We start from the raw sequence: 20386 nt of genomic DNA, 5'->3' as shown, positions 1-20386 counted from the left end.
CTCTGTTCTGTAGAGTTTTGCTTCTCGCCCTTTTTTTTCGCACCTGTTTTTATTTCATATTTATTTCGTAGTGACGAATGACATAACTATTTTACCAGTCTCATCGATCTGTATGACCCAGTGCTGTCAAAAATGGGTCCTTTAGAAGCTCTGGAGAATTTAGTATTACGAACTGTTTAAAATTTGGTTTTTTCTCTGTTCTGTTGAGTTTTGCATGTAGCTTATTTTTTCCTACCTGTTTTTACTTCCTGTTCTTTTGTTTTCTTTGTTTTTTTTTTCTCAGCAGTTATTAACAATTGAGAAGCATCTGGCTATTATCTTTGACCGCCAGCAAATATCATTAAAAAGGCCTATAATGCAACTGAATAAAGTGCATCATGGTAAATGCCGTCGGCAGAATCGAAATAAAAATGGGTAAAGATCGTCAACGAAAATTGACAGCGAATTATCAACATTTTTACAACTGAATTAAATATTTAGTTGGCCTAGAGTGAAAAGTAGTCTATTTAAACAGTTTTCCCTTCTGAACAGTTTTGAGTTCCTTGTAAATTAATTTCAACTCACTGCCAAAGCTCATGGAAAATTTATCTTTTGATTTAATCATTACCTTTTAGTGACACCGCTGAATCCTAAGATCTCCTTTCTTTTTAACGCGAAAATTAAAAAAACTACTTTTGAATTTATTTGCCATAATCGTGCAAAAACACATCTATTTGGGCATTATTATTATTTCAAATGAGTCAGTCAAGTAAGAGATCGTTAACGCTTGCCACCATCTGGTGACGAATAACGTAACTCCATTACCGATTGCTGTCAAAATTGGTCCTTTTACTAACTTTGGAGATTTAGCATTACAAACATTTCAATGTTCAGTTTACCTTTTTTCTGCCGAGTTTTTCCTCTCGCTCTATTTTTTTCGTACTTGTTTTCTTTTCGTGTTTCGTTTTCATTTGTTTTGGTTTTTTTTTCAGCAGTGACGAATGACATGAGTAGCGTCATCAGACTGTATAACCGATTTCTGTCAAAATTGGTCGTTTTTAAAACTCTGGAGATTTGAATATTACGAAGAGTTTAAAATTTGGTTTTCTCTGTTCAGTAGAGTTTTGCTTCTCGCCCTTTTTTTTTTCGTATCTGTTTTTATTTCGTGTTTATTTCGTAGTGACGAGTGACATAACTATTTTACCAGCGTCATCGGTCTGTATAACCGAGTGCTGTCAAAAATTGGTCCTTTTGAACCTCTGGAGAATTAAGCATTGCGAAATGTTTGAAATTTGGTTTTTCTCTGTTTTGTTGAGTTTTGCATCTCGCTTATTTTTTCCTACCTTATTTTCTTTGTTTTTTTGTCAACAGTTATTAGCAATTGAGAAGCGTTTGGCTATTCTCACTGGCCGACAGCAAATATCATTAAAAAAAAAAGGCCTATAATGCAACTGAATAAAGTGCATCATGGTTAATGCCATCGGCAGAATCGAAATAAAATGGATGAAGATCGTCGACTAAAATTGACAGCGAATCATCAACATTTTAACAACTGAATTAAACATTTAGTAGGCCTAGAGTAAAAAGTAGTTTATTTAAACAGTTTTCCCTTCTGGAAAGTCTTTCAACTCACTGCCAAAGCTAATGGTAAACGTATCTTTTGTTTTAATCGTCACCTTTTAGTGATACCGCTGAATCCTAAGATCTCCTTTCTTTTTAATGCCAAAATTAAAAACTACTTTTTAATGTATTTGCCATAATGGTGCCAAAAAACACATCTCTTTGGGCATTATTAATATTTCAAATGAGTCAATAAAATAAGAGATCGTTAACTCTTGCAACCATCTGGTGACGAATAACATAACTATTTTCCTAGCGTCATCGGACTGTAAAACCGATTTCTGTCAAAATTGGTCCTTATAAAAACTCTGGAGATTGCAGTATTACGAACAGTTGAAAATTTGGTTTTTCTCTGTTCTGTCGAGTTTTAATTCTCCTTTTTTTTTCGTACCTGTTTTTGTTTAGTGTTTTGTTTTGTTTTTCTCAGCAGTTACTGGCAATTGAGAAGCGTTTAGCCGATTTCAGCGACCAACAGCAAATATTTGTAAAAACGCCTACAATGCAACTAAATAAAGAGCATCGTGGTAAACTCAATCGGCAGAATCGAAACAAAATGGGTGAAGATCGTCAGCGAAAATTGACAGCGAAACATCAACAATTTAGCAATTGAATCAAACAACTAATAAGCCTAGAATGAAACTCTTTTGAGTGATCCGAACAATACCAGAAGAAAACAGCTAATGATGATAAGGTCTTTCTCACCTTTTTCCTTCTGTTGAAAATTTGATTACTTCCAAAGTAAATGGAGAGTTGCTAGATATAAAGCCACGACCACGATGACAAAAACTATAAAAAGGAAGAATAGGACGAATATTTTGCATGAGGATGTATTTCACAATCCAATAGCTATTACCTTTATATGTTTATGACCTCACTTCGAAGCGAGCCAATAAGAGGACATTAAAATTGTTCCATTGCAACCATCTGGTGTAGAATTAAGTGCGTGTTAACTAAAAATAGTTTATTTAAACAGTTTTTCCCTTCTAAACAGTTGTGAGTTTATTGTAAATTTATTTCAGTTCACTGCCAAGCTAATGAAAAACTGAATTTTTTGTTTCAATCATTATGTTTTAGTGACACCGCTGAATCTTAAGATCTCCTTTGTTTTTAACGCACAAATTAAAACTACTGTTGAATAAATTTGCCATAATCGTGTCGACAAAAAACGTCTTTGGGCATCATCATTATATCAAACGAGCCAGTCAAGTAAGAGATAGTTAACGCTGGCAAGTAATTATTTTACTAGCGTCACTGAACTGTTATAAACGAGAGCTGTTGAAATTGGTGCTTTTACTAACTTCAGGGATTTAGCATTACGAACATTTCAATATTTAGTTTATCTTTTTTCAGCCGAGTTTTCCCTCTTGCTCTATTTTTTTCGTACTTATTTTCTTTTCGTTTTCGTGTTTTTTTTTTCAGCAGTGACGAATTACATGACTAGCGTCATCAGACTGTAAACTGATTGCTGTCAAAATTGGTCCTTTTAAAAACTCAAGAGAATTTAGTCTTACGAAGGGTTTAAAATTTGGTTTTTCTCTGTTACTTCGAGTTCTGCTTCTCGCCTTTTTTTTTCCGCACCTGTTTTATTTCGAGTTTATTTCGTGGTGACGAATGACATAACTATTTTACCAGCGTCATCGATCTGTATAACCGATTGTTGCCAAAAATTAGTCCTTTTAGAACCTCTGGAGAATTTAGTATTACGAGCAGTTTAAAATTTGGTTTTTCTCTGTTCTGTCTAGTTTTGCTTCTCGCTCTTTTTTTTCGTACCTGTTTTTATTTCGTGTTCTTTTAGTTTGTTTCGTTTTTTTTAACAGTTATTTACAATTGAAAAGCGTTCAGCTATTTTCAGCGACCGACAGCAGATATCACTAAAAAAGCCTATAATGCAACTGAATAAAGTGCATCGACAGAATCGAAATAAAATGAGTGAAGATCGTCAACGAAAATTGAAAGCGAATCATCAACATTTTTACAACTGAATTAAACATTTAGTAGGCCTAGAGTGAAAAGTAGTTTATTTAACTGTTTTTCCCTTCTGAATAGTTCTGAGTTCATTGTAAATTAACTTCAAGTCACTGCCAAAGCTCATGAAAAACTTATCTTTTGTTTTAATCATTACCTTTTAGTGACACTGCTGAATCCTAAGATCTCCTTTCTTTTTAACGCGAAAATTTAAAACTGCTTTTGAATTTATTTGCCATAATCGTGCCAAAAAAACATCTCTTTGGGCATTATTATTATTTCAAATGAGTCAGTCAAGTAAGAGATCGTTAACGCTTGCCACCATCTGGTGACGAATAACGTAACTCCATTACCGATTGCTGTCAAAATTGGTCCTTTTAAAAACTTCGGAGATTTTAGTATTGCGAACAGTTAAAAATTTGGTTTTTCTCCGTTCTGTCGAGTTTTGCTTCTCGCTTTTTTTTGTCGTACCTGTTTTTATTTCGTGTTCTTTTAATTTAGTTTGTTTTTTTGCAGTTATTGGCAATTGAGAAGCGTTTAGCCGATTTCAGCGACCGGCAGCAAATATTGTTAAAAACGCCTACAATGCAACTGAATAAAGTGTATCATGGTAAACTCAGTCGGCAGAATCGAAATAAAAATGGGTAAAGATCGTCAACGAAAATCGATAGCGTATCATCAACGATTTAACAATTGAATCAAACAACTTATAGGCCTAGAGTGAAACTCGTTTTAGTGATCCGAACAAGACCAGAAGAAAACAACTAATGATGATAATGTCTTTCTCACCTTTTTCCTTCTGTTGAAAAATTGATCATTTCCAAAGTAAATGGAGAGTCGCTAGATATAAAACCACGTTAAAAACTCTGGAGATTTGAATATTACCAAAAGTTTAAAATTTTGATTTCCTCTGTTCTGTCGAGTTCAGCTTCTCGCCTATTTGTTTTTTTCGTACCTGTTTTTATTTCGTGTTTATTTCTTAGACGAATGACATTACTATTTTACCAGCTTCATCGATCTGTATAACCGATTGCTGTCAAAAATTGGTCCTTTTAAAACCTCTGGAGATTTTAGTATCAAGAACAGTTTTTTCTCTGTTCTGTCGAGTTTTGCTTCTCGTTTTTTATTTCGCACCTGTTTTTATTTCGTGTTCTTTCGGTTTGTTTCGTTTTTTTTTTAACAGTTATTTACAATTGAGAAGCGTTGAGCTTTTTTCAGCGACCGACAGCAAATATCATTAAAAAAGCCTATAATGCAACTGAATAAAGTGCATCGGCAGAATCGAAATAAAATGGATGAAGATCGTCAACGAAAATTGCAAGCGAATCATCCACATTTTAACAACTGAATTAAACATTTAGTAGGCCTAGAGTGAAAAGTAGTTTATTTAAACAGTTTTTCCCTTCTGAATAGTTTTGAGTTAATTGTACATTAATTTCAACTCACTGCCAAAGCTAATGGAAAACTTATCTTTTGTTTTAATCATTACCTTTTAGTGGCACCGCTGAATCCTAAGATCTCCTTTCTTTTAAATGCGAAAATTAAAAACTACTTTTAAATTTATTTGCCATAATCGTGTCAAAAAAAAGCATCTCTTTGGGCATTAATATTATTTCAAATGAGTCAGTCAAGTAAGAGATCGTTAACGCTTGCCACCATCTGGTGACGAATAACGTAACTCCATTACCGATTGCTGTCAAAATTGGTCCTTTTAAAAACTTCGGAGATTTTAGTATTACGAACAGTTAAAAATTGGGTTTTTCTCCGTTCTGTCGAGTTTTGCTTCTCGCTTTTTTTTTCGTACCTGTTTTTATTTCGTATTCTTTTAATTTGGTTTGTTTTTTTGCAGTTATTGGCAATTGAGAAGCGTTTAGCTGATTACAGCGACCGGCAGCAAATATTGTTAAAAACGCCTACAATGCAACTGAATAAAGTGTATCATGGTAAACTCAATCGGCAGAATCGAAATAAAATGGGTGAAGATCGTCAACGAAAATCGATAGCGTATCATCAACGATTTAACAATTGAATCAAACTACTAATAAGCCTAGAATGAAACTCGTTTTAGTGATCCGAACACTACCAGAAGAAAACAACTAATTATAATAGTGTCTTTCTCACCTTTTTCCTTCTGTTGAAAAATTGATCATTTCCAAAGTAAATGGAGAGTCGCTAAATATAAAACCACGTTAAAAACTCTGGAGATTTGAATATTACAAAGAGTTTAAAATTTGGTTTTTCTCTGTTCTGTCGAGTTCGGCTTTTCGCCTATTTGTTTTTTTCGTACCTGTTTTTATTTCGTGTTTATTTCGTGGTGACGAATGACATAACTATTTTACCAGCGTCATCGATCTGTATAACCGATTGCTGTCAAAAATTGGTCCTTTTAAAAGCTCTGGAGAATTTAGTATCACCGTGAACAGTTTAAAATTTGGTTTTTCTCTGTTCTGTCGAGTTTTGCTTCTCGCTTTTTATTTCGTACCTGTTTTTATTTCGTGTTCTTTTGGTTCGTTTCGTTTTTTTCAACAGTTATTTACACTTGAGAAGCGTTGAGCTTTTTTCAGCGACCGACAGCAAATATCATTAAAAAAGCCTATAATGCAACTGAATAAAGTGCATCGGCAGAATCGAAATAAAATTGATGAAGATCGTCAACGAAAATTGCAAGCGAATCATCCACATTTTAACAACTGAATTAAACATTTAGTAGGCCTAGAGTGAAAAGAAGTTTATTTAAACAGGTTTTTCAACTCACTGCCAAAGCTAATGGTAAACTTATCTTTTGTTTTAATCATTCCCTTTTAGTGACACCGCTGAATCCTAAGATCTCCTTTCTTTTAATGCGAAAATAAAAACTACTTTTGAATTTATTTGCCATAATCGTGATAAAAAACATCTCTTTGGGCATTATTATTATTATTTCAAATGAGTCAGTCAAGTAAGAGATCGTTACCACTTGCAACCATCTGGTTGCGAATAACGTACCTCTTTTACCGATTGCTGTCAAAATTGGTCCTTTTCAAAAACTCCGGAGATTTTAGTATTACGAACAGTTATCAAAATTTGGTTTTTCTCTGTTCTGTCGGGTTTTGCTTCTTGCTTTTTTTGTACTGGTTTTAATTTCATGTTCTTTTGATTTGGTTTGTTTTTTGCCGTTATTGGCAATTGAGAAGCGTTTACCTATTTTCAGCGACCGACGGCAAATATCATTAAAAACGCCTACAATGCGATTGACTAAAGGGCATCATGGTAAACTAAATGGGCAGAATCGAAATAAAATGGGCGAAGATCGTCAACGAAAATTGATATCGAATCATCGACAATTTAATAAGTGAATTAAACAAATAATAGGCTTTCTCACTTCTCGCTTTTTTTCGTACCTGTTTTTATTTCGTGTTCTTTTGTTTTGTTTCGTTTTAAGTAGCTACTGGCAATTGAGAAGCGTTTAGCCGATTTCAGCGACCGGCTGAAAAACTGCGGAGATTTTAGCATTACGAACAGTTTAAAATTTGGTTCTTCTCTGTTCTGTCGAGTTTTGCTTCTCGCTTTTTTTTCCGTGTCTGTTTTAATTTCGTGTTCTTTTCATTTGGTTTGTTTTTTTGCAGTTATTGGCAATTGAGAAGCGTTTAGCCGATTTCAGCGACCGGCAGCAAATATTGTTAAAAACGCCTACAATGCAACTGAATAAAGTGAATCATGGTAAAGTCAATCGGCAGAATCGAAATAAAATGGGTGAAGATCGTCAACGAAAATTGACAGCGAATCATCAACAATTTAACGATTGCATTAAACAACTGATAGGCCTAGAATGAAACTTGTTTTGTTGATCCGAACAATACCAGAAGAAAAAAGTAATGATGATAATGTCTTTCTCACCTTTTTCCTTCTGTTGAAAATTTGATTATTTCCAAAGTAAATAGAGAGTCGCCAGATATAAAGCCACAATCCGCGATGACACAAAATAAAATAAAATTTGGTTTTTCTCTGTTCTGTCGCGTTCAACTTCTCGCCTATTTGTTTTTTTCGTACCTGTTTTTATTTCGTGTTTATTTCGTGGCGACGAATGACATAACTATTTTACCAGCGTCATCGATCTATAGAACCGATTGCTGTCAAAAATCGGTTCTTTTAAAACCTCTGGAGAATTTAGAATTACGAACAGTTTAAAATTTGGTTTTCTCTGTTCTGTCTAGTTTTGCTTCTCGCTCTTTTTTTTCGTACCTGTTTTTATTTCGTGTTCTTTTAGTTTGTTTCGTTTTTTTTAACAGTTATTTACAATTGAAGAGCGTTGAGCTATTTTCAGCGACCGACAACAGATATCACTAAAAAAGCCTATAATGCAACTGAATAAAGTGCATCGGCAGAATCGAAATAAAATGAGTGAAGATCGTCAACGAAAATTGAAAGCGAATCATCAACATTTTTACAACTGAATTAAACATTTAGTAGGCCTAGAGTGAAAAGTAGTTTATTTAAACAGTTTTTCCCTTCTAAATAGTTTTGAGTTCATTGTAAATTAACTTCAAGTCACTGCCAAGGCTCATGGAAAACTTATCTTTTGTTTTAAACTTTACCATTTAGTGACACTGCTGAATCCTAAGATCTCCTTTCTTTTTAACGCGAAAATTTAAAACTGCTTTTGAATTTATTTGCCATAATCGTGCCAAAAAAACATCTCTTTGGGCATTATTATTATTTCAAATGAGTCAGTCAAGTAAGAGATCGTTAACGCTTGCCACCATCTGGTGACGAATAACGTAAATCCATTACCGATTGTTGTCAAAATTGGTCCTTTTAAAAACTCCGGAGATCTTAGTATTACGAACAGTTTAAAATTTGGTTTTTCTCCGTTCTGTCGAGTTTTGCTTCTCGCTTCTTTTTTCGTACCTGTTTTTATTTCGTGTTCTTTTAATTTAGTTTGTTTTTTTGCAGTTATTGGCAATTGAGAAGCGTTTAGCCGATTTCAGCGACCGGCAGCAAATATTGTTAAAAACGCCTACAATGCAACTGAATATAGTGTATCATGGTAAACTCAGTCAGCAGAATCGAAATAAAAATGGGTAAAGATCGTCAACGAAAGTTGACAGCGTATCATCAACGATTTAACAATTGAATCAAACAACTAAGAGGCCTAGAATGAAACTCGTTTTGGTGATCCGAACAATACCAGAAGAAAACAACTAATTATGATAATGTCTTTCTCACCTTTTTCCTTCTGTTGAAAATTTGATTATTTCCAAAGTAAATGGAGGGTCGCTAGATATAACACCACGATCCGTGAAGACACAAACAGTAAAAAGGAAGAAAATGACGAGTATTTTGCAGAAGGATGTATTTCAGAATCCAATAACTACTATCTTTATATGTTTATGACCTCACTTCGAAGGGAGCCAATAAGAGGACATCAAAATTGTCTCAGTGCAACCATCTGGTGTGGAATTAAGTAAGTGTTGACCAAATATAGTTTATTTTGATGGTTTTTCCCTTCTAAAGAGTTCTGAGTTGATTTTAAATTAATTTCAACTCACTGCCAAAGCTTATCAAAAACTGAATTTTTTGTTTCAATCACTATGTTTTAGTGACACCGCTGAATCCTAAGATCTCCAATGATTTTTTTATGCGCAAATTAAAACTATTAGTAACTGAGAAGTGTTTAGCTATTTTCAGCGACCGACAGCAAATATAGTCAATTAAAGGGCTCTTGGAGCCAGCTCAATCATGTTATGGCTTAAGTTTGTATTGATATCTTGGACTGTTTGAATAAGGTACAGTTGAATTCAGTTTATGTGAAATTTCAAGACTTTTGGGCAGTTGTGTAATAAGAAAACTTGTTCATTTGTCGTGATGGGAATTGGAAATAAGGTTATGTGGGCTGGAGGTGGGATGGGCAGAGGTCATTAGGCATATAGTGTCCTTTTTGTTGGTGTGTGTGTGTGTTTGTGGGGCGGAGGGTGGGCTGGATGGGCATGATCAAGCATCAAATGTTGCTCAAGTAACAAAACATTTATAACCCTCATCTTTCATGATCATTTGCACTATTGTGAAATATTCCTTGCTTGTTTCTTAATATCTTTTGTTTTTAATAAAGCGATCGTTGCATTTGGTATTTAACAAAGCGGCTACAATCGTTCTTAATAGAATTTCAAGCCCCCAGATAGTCTGATTTTCACATATCAATATTTGCGTAATCCCCAAACAGATGAGAGATAAAACAGTCAGAAAAGTAATCAAATGGCCAGTCACAAAAGCCACGCTTCGCTTTTCCCTATAAAAATTCGCCGGTTCCTCATGTAAGCCAATAACAATATAAGGCACATATGTAAAAATCAGTGCGCGAACACCCCTAAACGTTAAAAATATATCAAGTCGAGGGAACAGTTTTGGTCTCAGCCCCTATTTTTGTCAACAAAGTGAACACATATCGGTTAAAAAGATGACACGTATGGACCACGTGCAAAGCTGTCCCTTGTTTCTCGAATATTGCGCGTGTTAAATATTCGATAGTGACATCTCATTTACATCTAGATCCACTTTTATTAAGTTGGTAAATTCTATACAGACATCACACCAACCAACTCACGCGCAAAGTGAGAAGACTCTAGGAAGGCTTGAAATTATTTTAAGAACGTCTGTGATCAAGAAACGGGCAAGGAATTTTCCCCAATAGTGCGAATGATCGTAAAAGATGATCGCGGAAAAGCGATTGCGTGACGCTCGGTAAGTTTTAACAAGATATGTTATCACGTATCGGACGAAAAAATAGGTCCGCAATGCGTACGTGTGTCTAGTACTGAGTTTTAGCGGTACTTCCTTGAGGTCTTGTTTTGAGTAGGTTTGGTTCGAGTTCAATTCAACAATTTGAACAAGAATTGATTAAAATAATTTTAGCTGCAAGGTTAGGTGGCTAAAATCTGGAATACAGAGACTGGAACATAGACATCAGGGATGAACAAGTTTATTGTAAAAAAACAGCCTGCATTACAAAAGGAACTGTAACTGTATGTATTTGATACAATAAGAAAGAACAAAACATGATTCAAGTTAGGAATTGTGATTTTTTTCTTTTACATCAGACAGTTTAATGAACATATAACTGTCATATAAAAAATAGATAGAAAGTTTAACAACAGGAGAGTATGAAGAAATGCGAACAGCTCTACTACTTGGGAATTACTGAAGGTTTCAACTGAGACGGGTTACTGTTGTAATTGAAAATTTTAAGTGGCAACATTAGTAATCTGCATTAAAAGCCTCGAGTTCCTGTTGAAACTTTCTCTTCTCAATGTATAAGCATTAAAAAGACTGTTCATAAATGTACTTCGGTTGCAGTTTTCAATTGAATGTACAAACTCAATAAAATACATATCTAAATACTTTTAAATACAAAAAGTCACTTGGGAGAAGGGGAATGCTATAACAGAACATTGTCCCAGTGATAATAACATGAACATTTTTGTCTTTAGTGAAAGATACAACAATGGCTTTGGTATCCTGTTAAATGATAATATAGGGTGGATGCATTCTGATCCTTACCATTATTTTGGTTCTTGCTGCAGTTTAGTTCTCTGCAAGACTGACTATAGCCACAACTTTAGTTTTCTTATCAAAGGTAACAAAGAGCATTGGTGTATTTAGGAATGCTTCAACAACAATATCTTCACTTAATGACTGCTTAGTGTCAACTTTAAACCACTGTAAGGCACTGAGCAAAGTATCATTAAAAAATGTTACAGTGGTGTTAATGTCATCATGTCTCAGCAATGCTTGCAAGTGGTACTGACTGCTGCAAGCAGACACTTTCTGCCTGAGGCCACATGTTTCACACTTTACCACATTCCCTGGTGTTGCTGGAAGCTTTTTGTTACATTTGCAACATTGACGATAGCACGTGAAATTTTGAACACCAAGGACTTCAGCATTTGTTGATGTTTGGGTGAAGTAGTCTGGCAAATCACCTGGTGAAGCTACTTCCTCTTGGAAGGGATCAGCTGGTGAAATGGAACAGTCATGCTTTGGCGTAGTAAGGTAAATGGAGTAGTCGTCATTATCCTTCGTCACTTTAAGGTTACAGAAGTTATATGCGTTGTCATCTGCAACTTCTGTAATCAGGTCCTCCCACAGGGTTAGTTTGATTGATCCAGATGGATCTAAGAGGCAACAATCAGCTTTCGACTTCGTGCCATCTCTTGTGATTATTTTCTTCACTCCAGATAAGTGGACCACTTTGGCTTTGAGATTAATAAGTTGGTTATTGGTGACATTCGAGAGCATCAAGATGTTTAGAGTCAATGGAATCTCTTCTCGTAGAAAAGTGACCTCCTTCAGTTCCTCTATTTGGACTCTTGCATTCATGAGAACACTGTCATTTTTAATGGTGAAGTTGCTAATCTTTACTGGGGACTTTTGTTTGCTGCATCTTTCAAAGTCAAGGTGCTTGCTTGAAGAGAAACAGACTCCACGTACTTTGGTCGCTTCTGTTTGAATAAGCATGTCAAAATAGCAAGTCTTGTTGGAGTGCTTAACAGGGGATACGTTATGAATGTATCCTGTTAGGTTGTCCATTGTCGTTCAAGTCCTATTACAACTGAGGTGTGTCTACCTGGAGAGCGAACAGAAATAAATGGTATCAGTAACTGTGGGTTGTAGAACAGGTATCAAAGAAAACTGCAATCTGTATGTACTACAGGGCACAAAAGCAATAATCATAAAATAAACATACCTGGATATGTGTTGCATATCACATATCTGCAGATTACCCCTTAGATGTCAATTACAGTGCATGATTGGTATCTAAGGTGTACATTTGAGTTAATTTCATTTTTTTGTACTCATTAACTATGAATATTCTCTTTCAGACAAAAAGAAAAACACATGGAAGTTACAGTGAAGGTGACAAGAAAACCACGAAGGTCTATTTTTGAATCAATGCACGTATTGCTTTGTGATCGGAAAAATAAGTTTCTAAAATGTGTACATGGATTTGTGATTCAGGTAAATTAGTGTAGACATGGTCTATAGTGGTTCTGTTATCAGTAGAAGAACATGATACCAGTTGTCTGGAACTGTGATCTCTTATAAATAGATTATAAAGAGGAATCTTGTCTTTTTCATTTAACCAATTGATATTGAAATCGCCAATGAAAACTTTGAAACCTGAAATATCAAGGGTAAGAAGTCCGATCAATGCTATACACATTTGTCTAATTGGCACTCTTAGTGACTGATATATGCCTATTATGGTAATATGTGGAACTGTTGTAACCTTAATGATAGTTATTTCAACACCACCAGTGTTGTTGCAAACTGGATATCCAGGTAGAAAAGGAATTTTACTGTACACTGCGGTTCCACCATAAGGTCTTGTATTGAAAACGTCAAGTTGACTGTCATTTCTAAATAGGGTGTACCCAGTAATGCTGTAGTCAGTATCACTGTCTAAGTAACATAACCGTGTTTCTGAGAATACATTTACATCCATGTTTGAGTAGTTTAAGTCTTTTCGTATGTCCTCAATATGTCTATGCAATGACCTTGAATTAAGAAAACATATCTTAAAGGCTGTTGGATCTGTTTTATAAATTGGAATTATGGAAAGCTTGAGGTGCCGGTCTTTTCTTAAATGTTGCATTTCTGCTTTTACTTCAGGATTAACGACTATTTTGCTTTCACAAAAGTCAGTAATATACAATCCCTCAATGGTTGTTACTCTGCTCAGTCCTACATAATGTACATGAGGTATTGCTCTTCTGGTGTTAAAGTTAACAACTATTCTAGTTTCAGTGTCACCCTGTGATCTATGTATTGTTTTTGCTTCTGCAGGTCTAAGTGGAAACTGCTTTCTTACAACTTGAGCTGTTCTATTTCTTCCAACTGCAAATTGTGCAGCAACAGGTTTGATGGGGGTCCACGTGCATTCAATGCCATTGACATACACATGTCTGTTGTCATGTCTTGTTTTCTCACCAACATCCATAAGGTCAAATTGAACCCAAATTATACCAGATGGTATATTTGTGTCATACAATTTTATCATCTTGATGACGCCGCCAGCACCATTTGTGATACCATCATCAGTTCTTACATTTATGGCTATTTCTATTCTTTCCCCTTCAGCAAGTTGAAGATTTGAAGCTAATTGCTTCATTTTCCTGGGATCCAGTGGTATTTGCTTGAAGATTTTAACTCTGAGTTCTGGAGAATTTGCACCTATAACACTATCCAATGCTTTGATGGTATATTTGTCACCAGTAGCTGCCCTGTGAACTCTAATATTAAACTTGTCAACTTTTGAGTTTTGAATGAACAAATGAGGAACGTCAATTGGGTAATTCATACAGTGTTCTGAAATGCATCTTTCTTTCAGTTTTGCAATATCATCTTGGGTGATATTACCTTCTCTCAATCTATTTAGAATTTGAGCAAATTCTCTACTTTCCCTTTGTCTCATAATTTCGTCCAGTTCAAACATTGTAAAATGTTCTTGCCATAAATTAGGGGCAAGAGATCCATAATCTGAGTTCTTCATATCTTTGAACACATAACTGTCCATAACAGGTTCTAGTTGAAACAAATCACCCAATGCAATTATGCTAATACCTCCAAATACCTCTTTACTACCCTTGATATCCTTAAGTCTATTATTTATTTGGACATTTAACATAGTATTGCCTATCATTGATATTTCATCAAGCTGAACAGCACGAAGTTTACATCTGAGGGTATTTAGTCTGCTTGAGTCAAGAGGTATATATGTATTTAGAGACTGGCATGCTGGTATTGCCAAGGCACTATGTACTGTGTTCCCTTTGATACCATAAGCAGCTTTTCCAGTAGGGGCAAGCAATAATATTTTAACTTCATTAAAGTTTTCGCCTGCTCTGGAATTATAATGTTTTACTGCTGCTTGATATAGAGCTCTGATAAGATGGGACTTGCCCACTCCAGCTCCCCCAGAGAGAAAATAGAAGAATGGTTTGTCAGATGTTTTAATAAGATGCAAAATGTGATAAAAAAATTCCTTTTGCTTCTTGTTTAGTGTTTGAATCAACTGCCTGTACTCTTGATCTTGCATTTCATTTAGTATAAGTGGTTCACTACTTGATACAGTAGAAGGAATTCCAACATCATCTGATAAATCATAGTTTTCATTAAAATCAGGGTGTAGATCTTTATCACCCACAGCCTCATCTTGGTATTCTATATCTTGTGTAAATGGTGCTATTGAATCATACTGATTATGATCACCTGTATCTTCACTACCATTCACGTGTTCCTGGATTTTATCCATATCACTACCACACACAGCATATTCTTTCATTTGTTCACTTATGGCATCTTTCATAAGTAAGAAACGTGCTTTGTAGGAAGAACTATTTGCTAGCAAGTCAGTTTCCTCATTTCTCCATGGTGTAAAGAGCATAATAAGTTCTCGATAATGTTTTTCTGGATCTTTTTCTTTATTAAACCAAACACTTCTAATAACTCTAGCTATTGATCTTTTTTTGTTCTTCTTTTCATTACTAAGTTCATTACAAAGGTCATCATCATTGTTTTCACTTGCTGTTTCAAAGGGAAGGTTATCAGTGTCATTTTGAAATGATTTTTTGATATAGGGTTTTCCTGATGAGTCATACCAAGCTATCCAATCCAAGTGTAAAAGGATGTTTTGCATATCTTTGCAAAAGACCACCTGTGTATACTCCCTCACAATCATCTTCCATTTCTAAAATGTCATTAGTAGGCTTAAGAAGCTGTACTCTTTCATTAGGAGGTGCAGTATTTATAAATGTCACTTAGCGTGATGATTTCTTCATAGGAAGCTGTAGAACAATGTAAACAGCTTCTTGTGCACTTATCTCAACATTGTTCAAAAATTTGTTTCCGATATCTCCGACTTGTTGTTTGATGTTAGAATTTCCTTTCCTAGCTCCAGCACATGCTTGTCGCAAAAGTTTACTCATTCCTTATTGAGCTTTAGAAATATAAGACACTATATACATAGCACATGCATACACATCAAGAACAAATTGAATAACCATATTTGCTCTCCATGCCTTATGGCAAGCTGGGTTGTAATTGTTAATTCTTTACCCATTTGGTTCTCTTTTGAAAAAGATAGACGGAGAATTTAAAGTTGACCTGATAGCCAATCTATAGTTATTTTCAGTGACACCTAACTTGACAAGCAGCTCATTAAAGGTAATCATTCAATTGTTTCTGGATAGTTTTCCAATTTTCTTTGCGTTGTTTCATTTCATGCAGTGGTATATCTGAATCTAAAGGATATAAAATCTCAGTTGCCCTCATAGGAGGCTGTGGGTAATTAAATCAACATTCATTCTTATTCTTGAATTCCCCGCACCCAACAAACTGACAACCAGAAATGCGGTGTGGGATAAGCAGATAATTCTTAGCCCATTTATTGAACTAACCAACTAATCACAAGACAAAAACAACTGTTTACACTGTTTAGACACCAAAAAATTAAACAAACTCTATACGTTCGATGCGGCCAAAGTAAATTGAATAAACAAAACCACTTATAATGACTGTCAATCATCAGGAAAGCACAAATAAAAACCCGTTATGAGGAAATGGACTACAGGATTCCAACCAAAAAATAAAGAAGAACAAAATTTAACTGTCCGCTTGTAAAAATCCACAATGAAACTTGTTTACTGTTCAGCGAATATATACTTGCTAGTTTACATATCACACTTCTTTCCCATAATCTCACGCCGGCACTTAAAACACACTGCCGACAAATGCACTCGTGCTCGGGAATTCAAGAAACCATTTATCTTTTGCTTCATTACGCTTTGCTACATTCAGGCAAAGATAAATGAACAATTCTTCTTTCTACATGTGTGAGAGTGCCTGTGAATTTGCCGGTTCACCAATTTCTGCAGTTCTAGATCATCAACTGGCCATTTACAACTAATGATCTGATCAATGAAGTCTGTAACAATAGCTTCATCATCAACTCCAAATACTGGTGCACTGTCTAGCCATATAAGCATGTGGATGTGAGGTGAGCCTCGCTGCTGGTATTCCACTCTATAGAACCAGTCAGATATTTTTCCCAGAGGTTGAGCTCCTTTCAAGAGAAAGTTAGTCAGAAACTGACTAACTTGATAATCAAAATGCCTTGCATATGTTACCGGGTTACTTTGAATTAACCTGCATTTTTCATTCCAATTCATATTTTCTAAATCAGTATCTGTGTACTGTTTGTGGTCAACTAATTCACCAAGTATTCTAAGCAAATGGATCCACTGAGTTTCTGCTGAAGAGAAACTTCAAAATAATGATGCTGGTCCTAACTGTCTTATCATGGCAAACAAGTCCTTTTTTGCTTTTTCAAAATAAGGTGGAGAGCCTCTTAATGCCATGAGGAACTGAAATCCTTTATCATGATGAATCAAATTTTCTATTGCCCCTTCTTGTTTGAATTGTGCTGCATTTAAAGTTCTGCTATTTCCTTTGCACTTTCTAAGAGCAACTTGTGATTTTCCTTGTAATATTTTCATTTGCAGTTTCTTTGCTTTGAAGAATATGTTTTCAACACACATTGCAGCTCTTTTATCTGATCGTCGTAATTCAGATTTACAAACGTCACTGTAGTGAACATTAACAAGTCTATCATTATTTTCTGGTCATTTTTGACCAAGGAATATACCAGGATATGCTAATTCTTCAGAATACTGATCTTGAAATATGCTTCATGGTTTCTTTCCTTCACCTGCTGCAACACTTAGAATACATTGACTCCCATTGTCTTCAACAAAATCTGTGTTAGTTAACATAGTGTCAATAACTCCAGCAGGTATTTCTGCTTCATCCTCACTCCACTGATCTTCAGTCTCAATAACTTCTCTAGAGGAAGTACATGTATTATTTGTGGTATTACTAGTACTGTTGTGAATATTTTGCAGTTCTTCAGGTTCATTTTCAATATTTCTGTCATCAAATAGAAAGTTTGATGTGCATTCTCTCCTCAGGCCTGATTAACTGTTATTCCTTCTTGTCTATACAGGGCACTGTTAGTGACAAGCCAGTTTACTGCTTGGACAACTTTATGAGGTCTTATGTTAAGGGACAATGCTGAACTTCTGTATTGCAATCTTCTTTTTAAATTTACCTTAATTGTACCTGTTTCTGATGGTAACCTTGGTAACATATTCACAGTCTCAGACACTTCTGCTGGTACATTTACAACATTTCCATGTATTTTGAATTGTCTACCTCTTGGCGCCTGCATTAATTTTAAAAAAGCAAGTCTTGGAGCTAAAAGTCTGCTTTCCAATTCATTCAAGTAAAAAAAGTCTGGTTTTGTTGCAAATTGCATTCCATTCAAAACAGCAGAAGGGGGAACTTTATTTTTTACTACATAATTATGGTATGTTCTACACAACCACTCCATATTTTTCACACTTTTTCGATTAGATAAATATTTTTCAGCTGATGAAGGATATTCCTTTCTTATTTTATCAGCAAGAGAAACACTGTGTTTATACCATAACTGATCACAACAGCTACAGACATATACAGGACCATTGGACACCAGTTCATGAAACAATGAAATGAAATAGTCCACTTTTTTGTGGTTTGTATTGTTACCTTTTTCAAGAGTTGTTCCTATTTTAATGGGACATTCTGTATTTTGATTTTCGCCAAGATAAGAATTTTGTTTTGCAGTTTCACATCTATGGCTGGGATTATTTTCATTCGATTTCCCCTTGTTATTGTCACTGCTTTTCTTTTCTTGCAATAATATTCCCCCATGTAAGCACTGCAGTTGCGTTTTGTGCTTGCATCATTAGGTTTGCTTCCTTTAGATGGTAAATTTCTTCTTTCATCAACTTTCTTTCTTTTTCTATATTCCCTCATGTAACTGCTGCGCTTCCTTTTTGAAGTGCTGATATGTGAATTCCCAGAGACAACACTTTCTTCTATCATATTTAAATCACTATGACTTTGCTGGCTTTCTGATGAGCTACTGCCAAACATACAAGGCACTGTTGACACATAATGTACTTCACTTGCATGACCTAAATATATTGATGTAACTGGCTCTTCTAATAACTGAACAGGCTGTACTATAGTTGTGTGACCAAAATTTTCATGGGATTCTATGATGTGAATTCTCAAATAATGTGACTCTGCAACTGCTTGAACAATGAGTGCATTACATCATGTACCTTGTAATGACATGTTGGTCGAATATTCATTCCATGAATTCTGGGTATTGCTTTCAATGAAACGTTCTGGGTTTGCTCTTAGATAATCAATACCAGTTTGCCTAACATGCAAGTGATGGCATGGATCACCATATAACTGATGAGAAACAGCTCTAAGAAAACAGTCACCCGCACCCCCAACATCTAGGGGTCTAAATCCCAGCTGATGTAACCAAAAGTTTAACAATATGGTGGAAACAACTGATACTGTAGTTTCAGTGTTGACATTTACATGTAGTTGAGGGCCTGGAATTAATTCAATATCACCTGAAGTCATAAGCTTCATTCTTGATACAGAAATCTTCTAGAATGGCTGCTTGATTTCTTTAAAAGCTTATTTACTGTTGGTTTGCTTAGATTAACAAAGCTGGTGAAAAAACTGTCACATCTCTTAAGATATCTTATGTAACACAACTTATAGTCAGTAGCAAAGTTGTATAACCTTGAAGACTTAGGAATATATTTCCTAATGATGAACTTAAGTTTATATCTTGTTTTTCTTTTTTTCATAAACTGCACAATCCGTTTTATCGAGACCTTCGACGGCTCTCGGTCTCCACGTCGTTTCTTTTGTTTTTGGTCAGCTGTTTTGAAATGTGTATCAATTTCATCTGTTCCACGTGAACACAACATATCCACATCAGTTGTTTTCGAGAAATCGCTTACATTACGTTTAATCGCATTTATACTGCTGATAACATAACTTTTTTTGTTCATATATACCACAGCTTTCGCAGATGTTTCGTCAGTCAAAGGAGTCTTTCCTTTAACATCAGTCAGGTTTCTCGCTCTTCGATATACATTTTGTGTAATCTCCAAACGGGCAGGTTCAATAATCCCCACAAGGGGCTCAATTTTCCCCAAAAGGAGCTCAATGTTTGCCTTTACGGCCTTTTCTTTTACTCAAATGGGACTCACGAAGCTGAAGTTCTTTCCTTTACGCATCGTAAACAACACCGCAGCATGACTATTCTGTTGGCGTGGAGAGCATCGATCGAACACTTGAAAACATCCTTTAAAGTCTTTTACTCGACCACATTGACTCAAACTTCGAAAGCTGTGGCATACTGAGAAACCAACGTTATAGAAGTTCATCATAAAGTTTACAAGAGCAAAAGGACACTCACCAACTTTCCGAAGTGTGATCCACAATTGTGAAATTCCTCCTTTCCTCAAGGCACGGGTAAAAGCACATGGTGGTCAAAGATCAGAGTCATCATCATATTTTCGTCCCCGAATTCAATTGCTCCCGACTCTTCCTTGCGGTTTTCTACTTGAATCCAATTGGTCAACCGACAGTTTCCGAAATTATAACGATAAAATATCGACATGGTTACACATTCCACTGGTTGAAAATCAGTGTACACTTCATGTTATTTGTCACGTAAGGTAAACTATGAGTAAAACATATTTCGTGCTCAAATGTGGCGTATATAAAGTACTTTTCGAATTCCGCACGCTCTTCTATTGTGTCTGCGTGCTAACGCACTAGACACAAAAAGCCTATAATGCAACTGAATAAAGTGCATCGGCAGAATCGAAATAAAATGGGTGAAGATCGTCAACGAAAATTGACAGCGAAT

General features: G+C 35.3%; 2 protein-coding genes, 1 long non-coding RNA gene and 1 pseudogene across 6 annotated transcripts in view; all 4 read right to left on the bottom strand.

Annotated features, from left to right (window-relative positions):
* The window catches only part of LOC131769221 (uncharacterized), a 30134-nt gene extending 21230 nt beyond the window's left edge, over positions 1-8904 (bottom strand). For 2 of the 4 annotated variants that reach the window (XR_010719154.1, XR_010719153.1), the window contains exons 1-2: positions 8770-8904; positions 2302-2385 (exon numbers count right to left, since the gene is read on the bottom strand). This is a non-coding gene — a long non-coding RNA (uncharacterized lncRNA). Of the gene's footprint in view, positions 1-2301; positions 2386-7440; positions 7501-8769 lie in introns of those variants that run through there. The other 2 variants (XR_010719156.1, XR_010719157.1) reach the window with 2 other exon arrangements.
* Positions 8905-10543: 1639 nt separating this feature from the next.
* LOC136276975 (uncharacterized) lies at positions 10544-20180 on the bottom strand. The gene is made up of 2 exons (XM_066158507.1): positions 19931-20180; positions 10544-12163 (listed from the first exon to the last, which is right to left on the bottom strand). The coding sequence occupies exon 2, from the start codon at positions 12124-12126 to the stop codon at positions 11122-11124; it is 1005 nt and encodes a 334-aa protein (XP_066014604.1). The 5' UTR covers positions 12127-12163; positions 19931-20180; the 3' UTR covers positions 10544-11121.
* On the bottom strand, positions 12476-14655 carry LOC136284431 (ATP-dependent DNA helicase pif1-like). The gene has a single exon (XM_066174769.1). It carries the CDS (start codon positions 14633-14635, stop codon positions 12476-12478), a length of 2160 nt encoding a protein of 719 aa, XP_066030866.1. The 5' UTR covers positions 14636-14655.
* On the bottom strand, positions 16392-17911 carry LOC136284430 (uncharacterized; annotated as a pseudogene).
* Positions 20181-20386: the final 206 nt, after the last annotated feature.

The sequence above is a fragment of the Pocillopora verrucosa genome, chromosome 11, assembly GCF_036669915.1.
Source record: "Pocillopora verrucosa isolate sample1 chromosome 11, ASM3666991v2, whole genome shotgun sequence".
In the NCBI taxonomy this organism is placed as follows: Eukaryota; Metazoa; Cnidaria; class Anthozoa; order Scleractinia; family Pocilloporidae; genus Pocillopora; species Pocillopora verrucosa.
The sequence above is the reverse complement of the archived record's forward strand: the minus strand, read 5'-3'. Positions and strand labels throughout refer to the sequence as shown.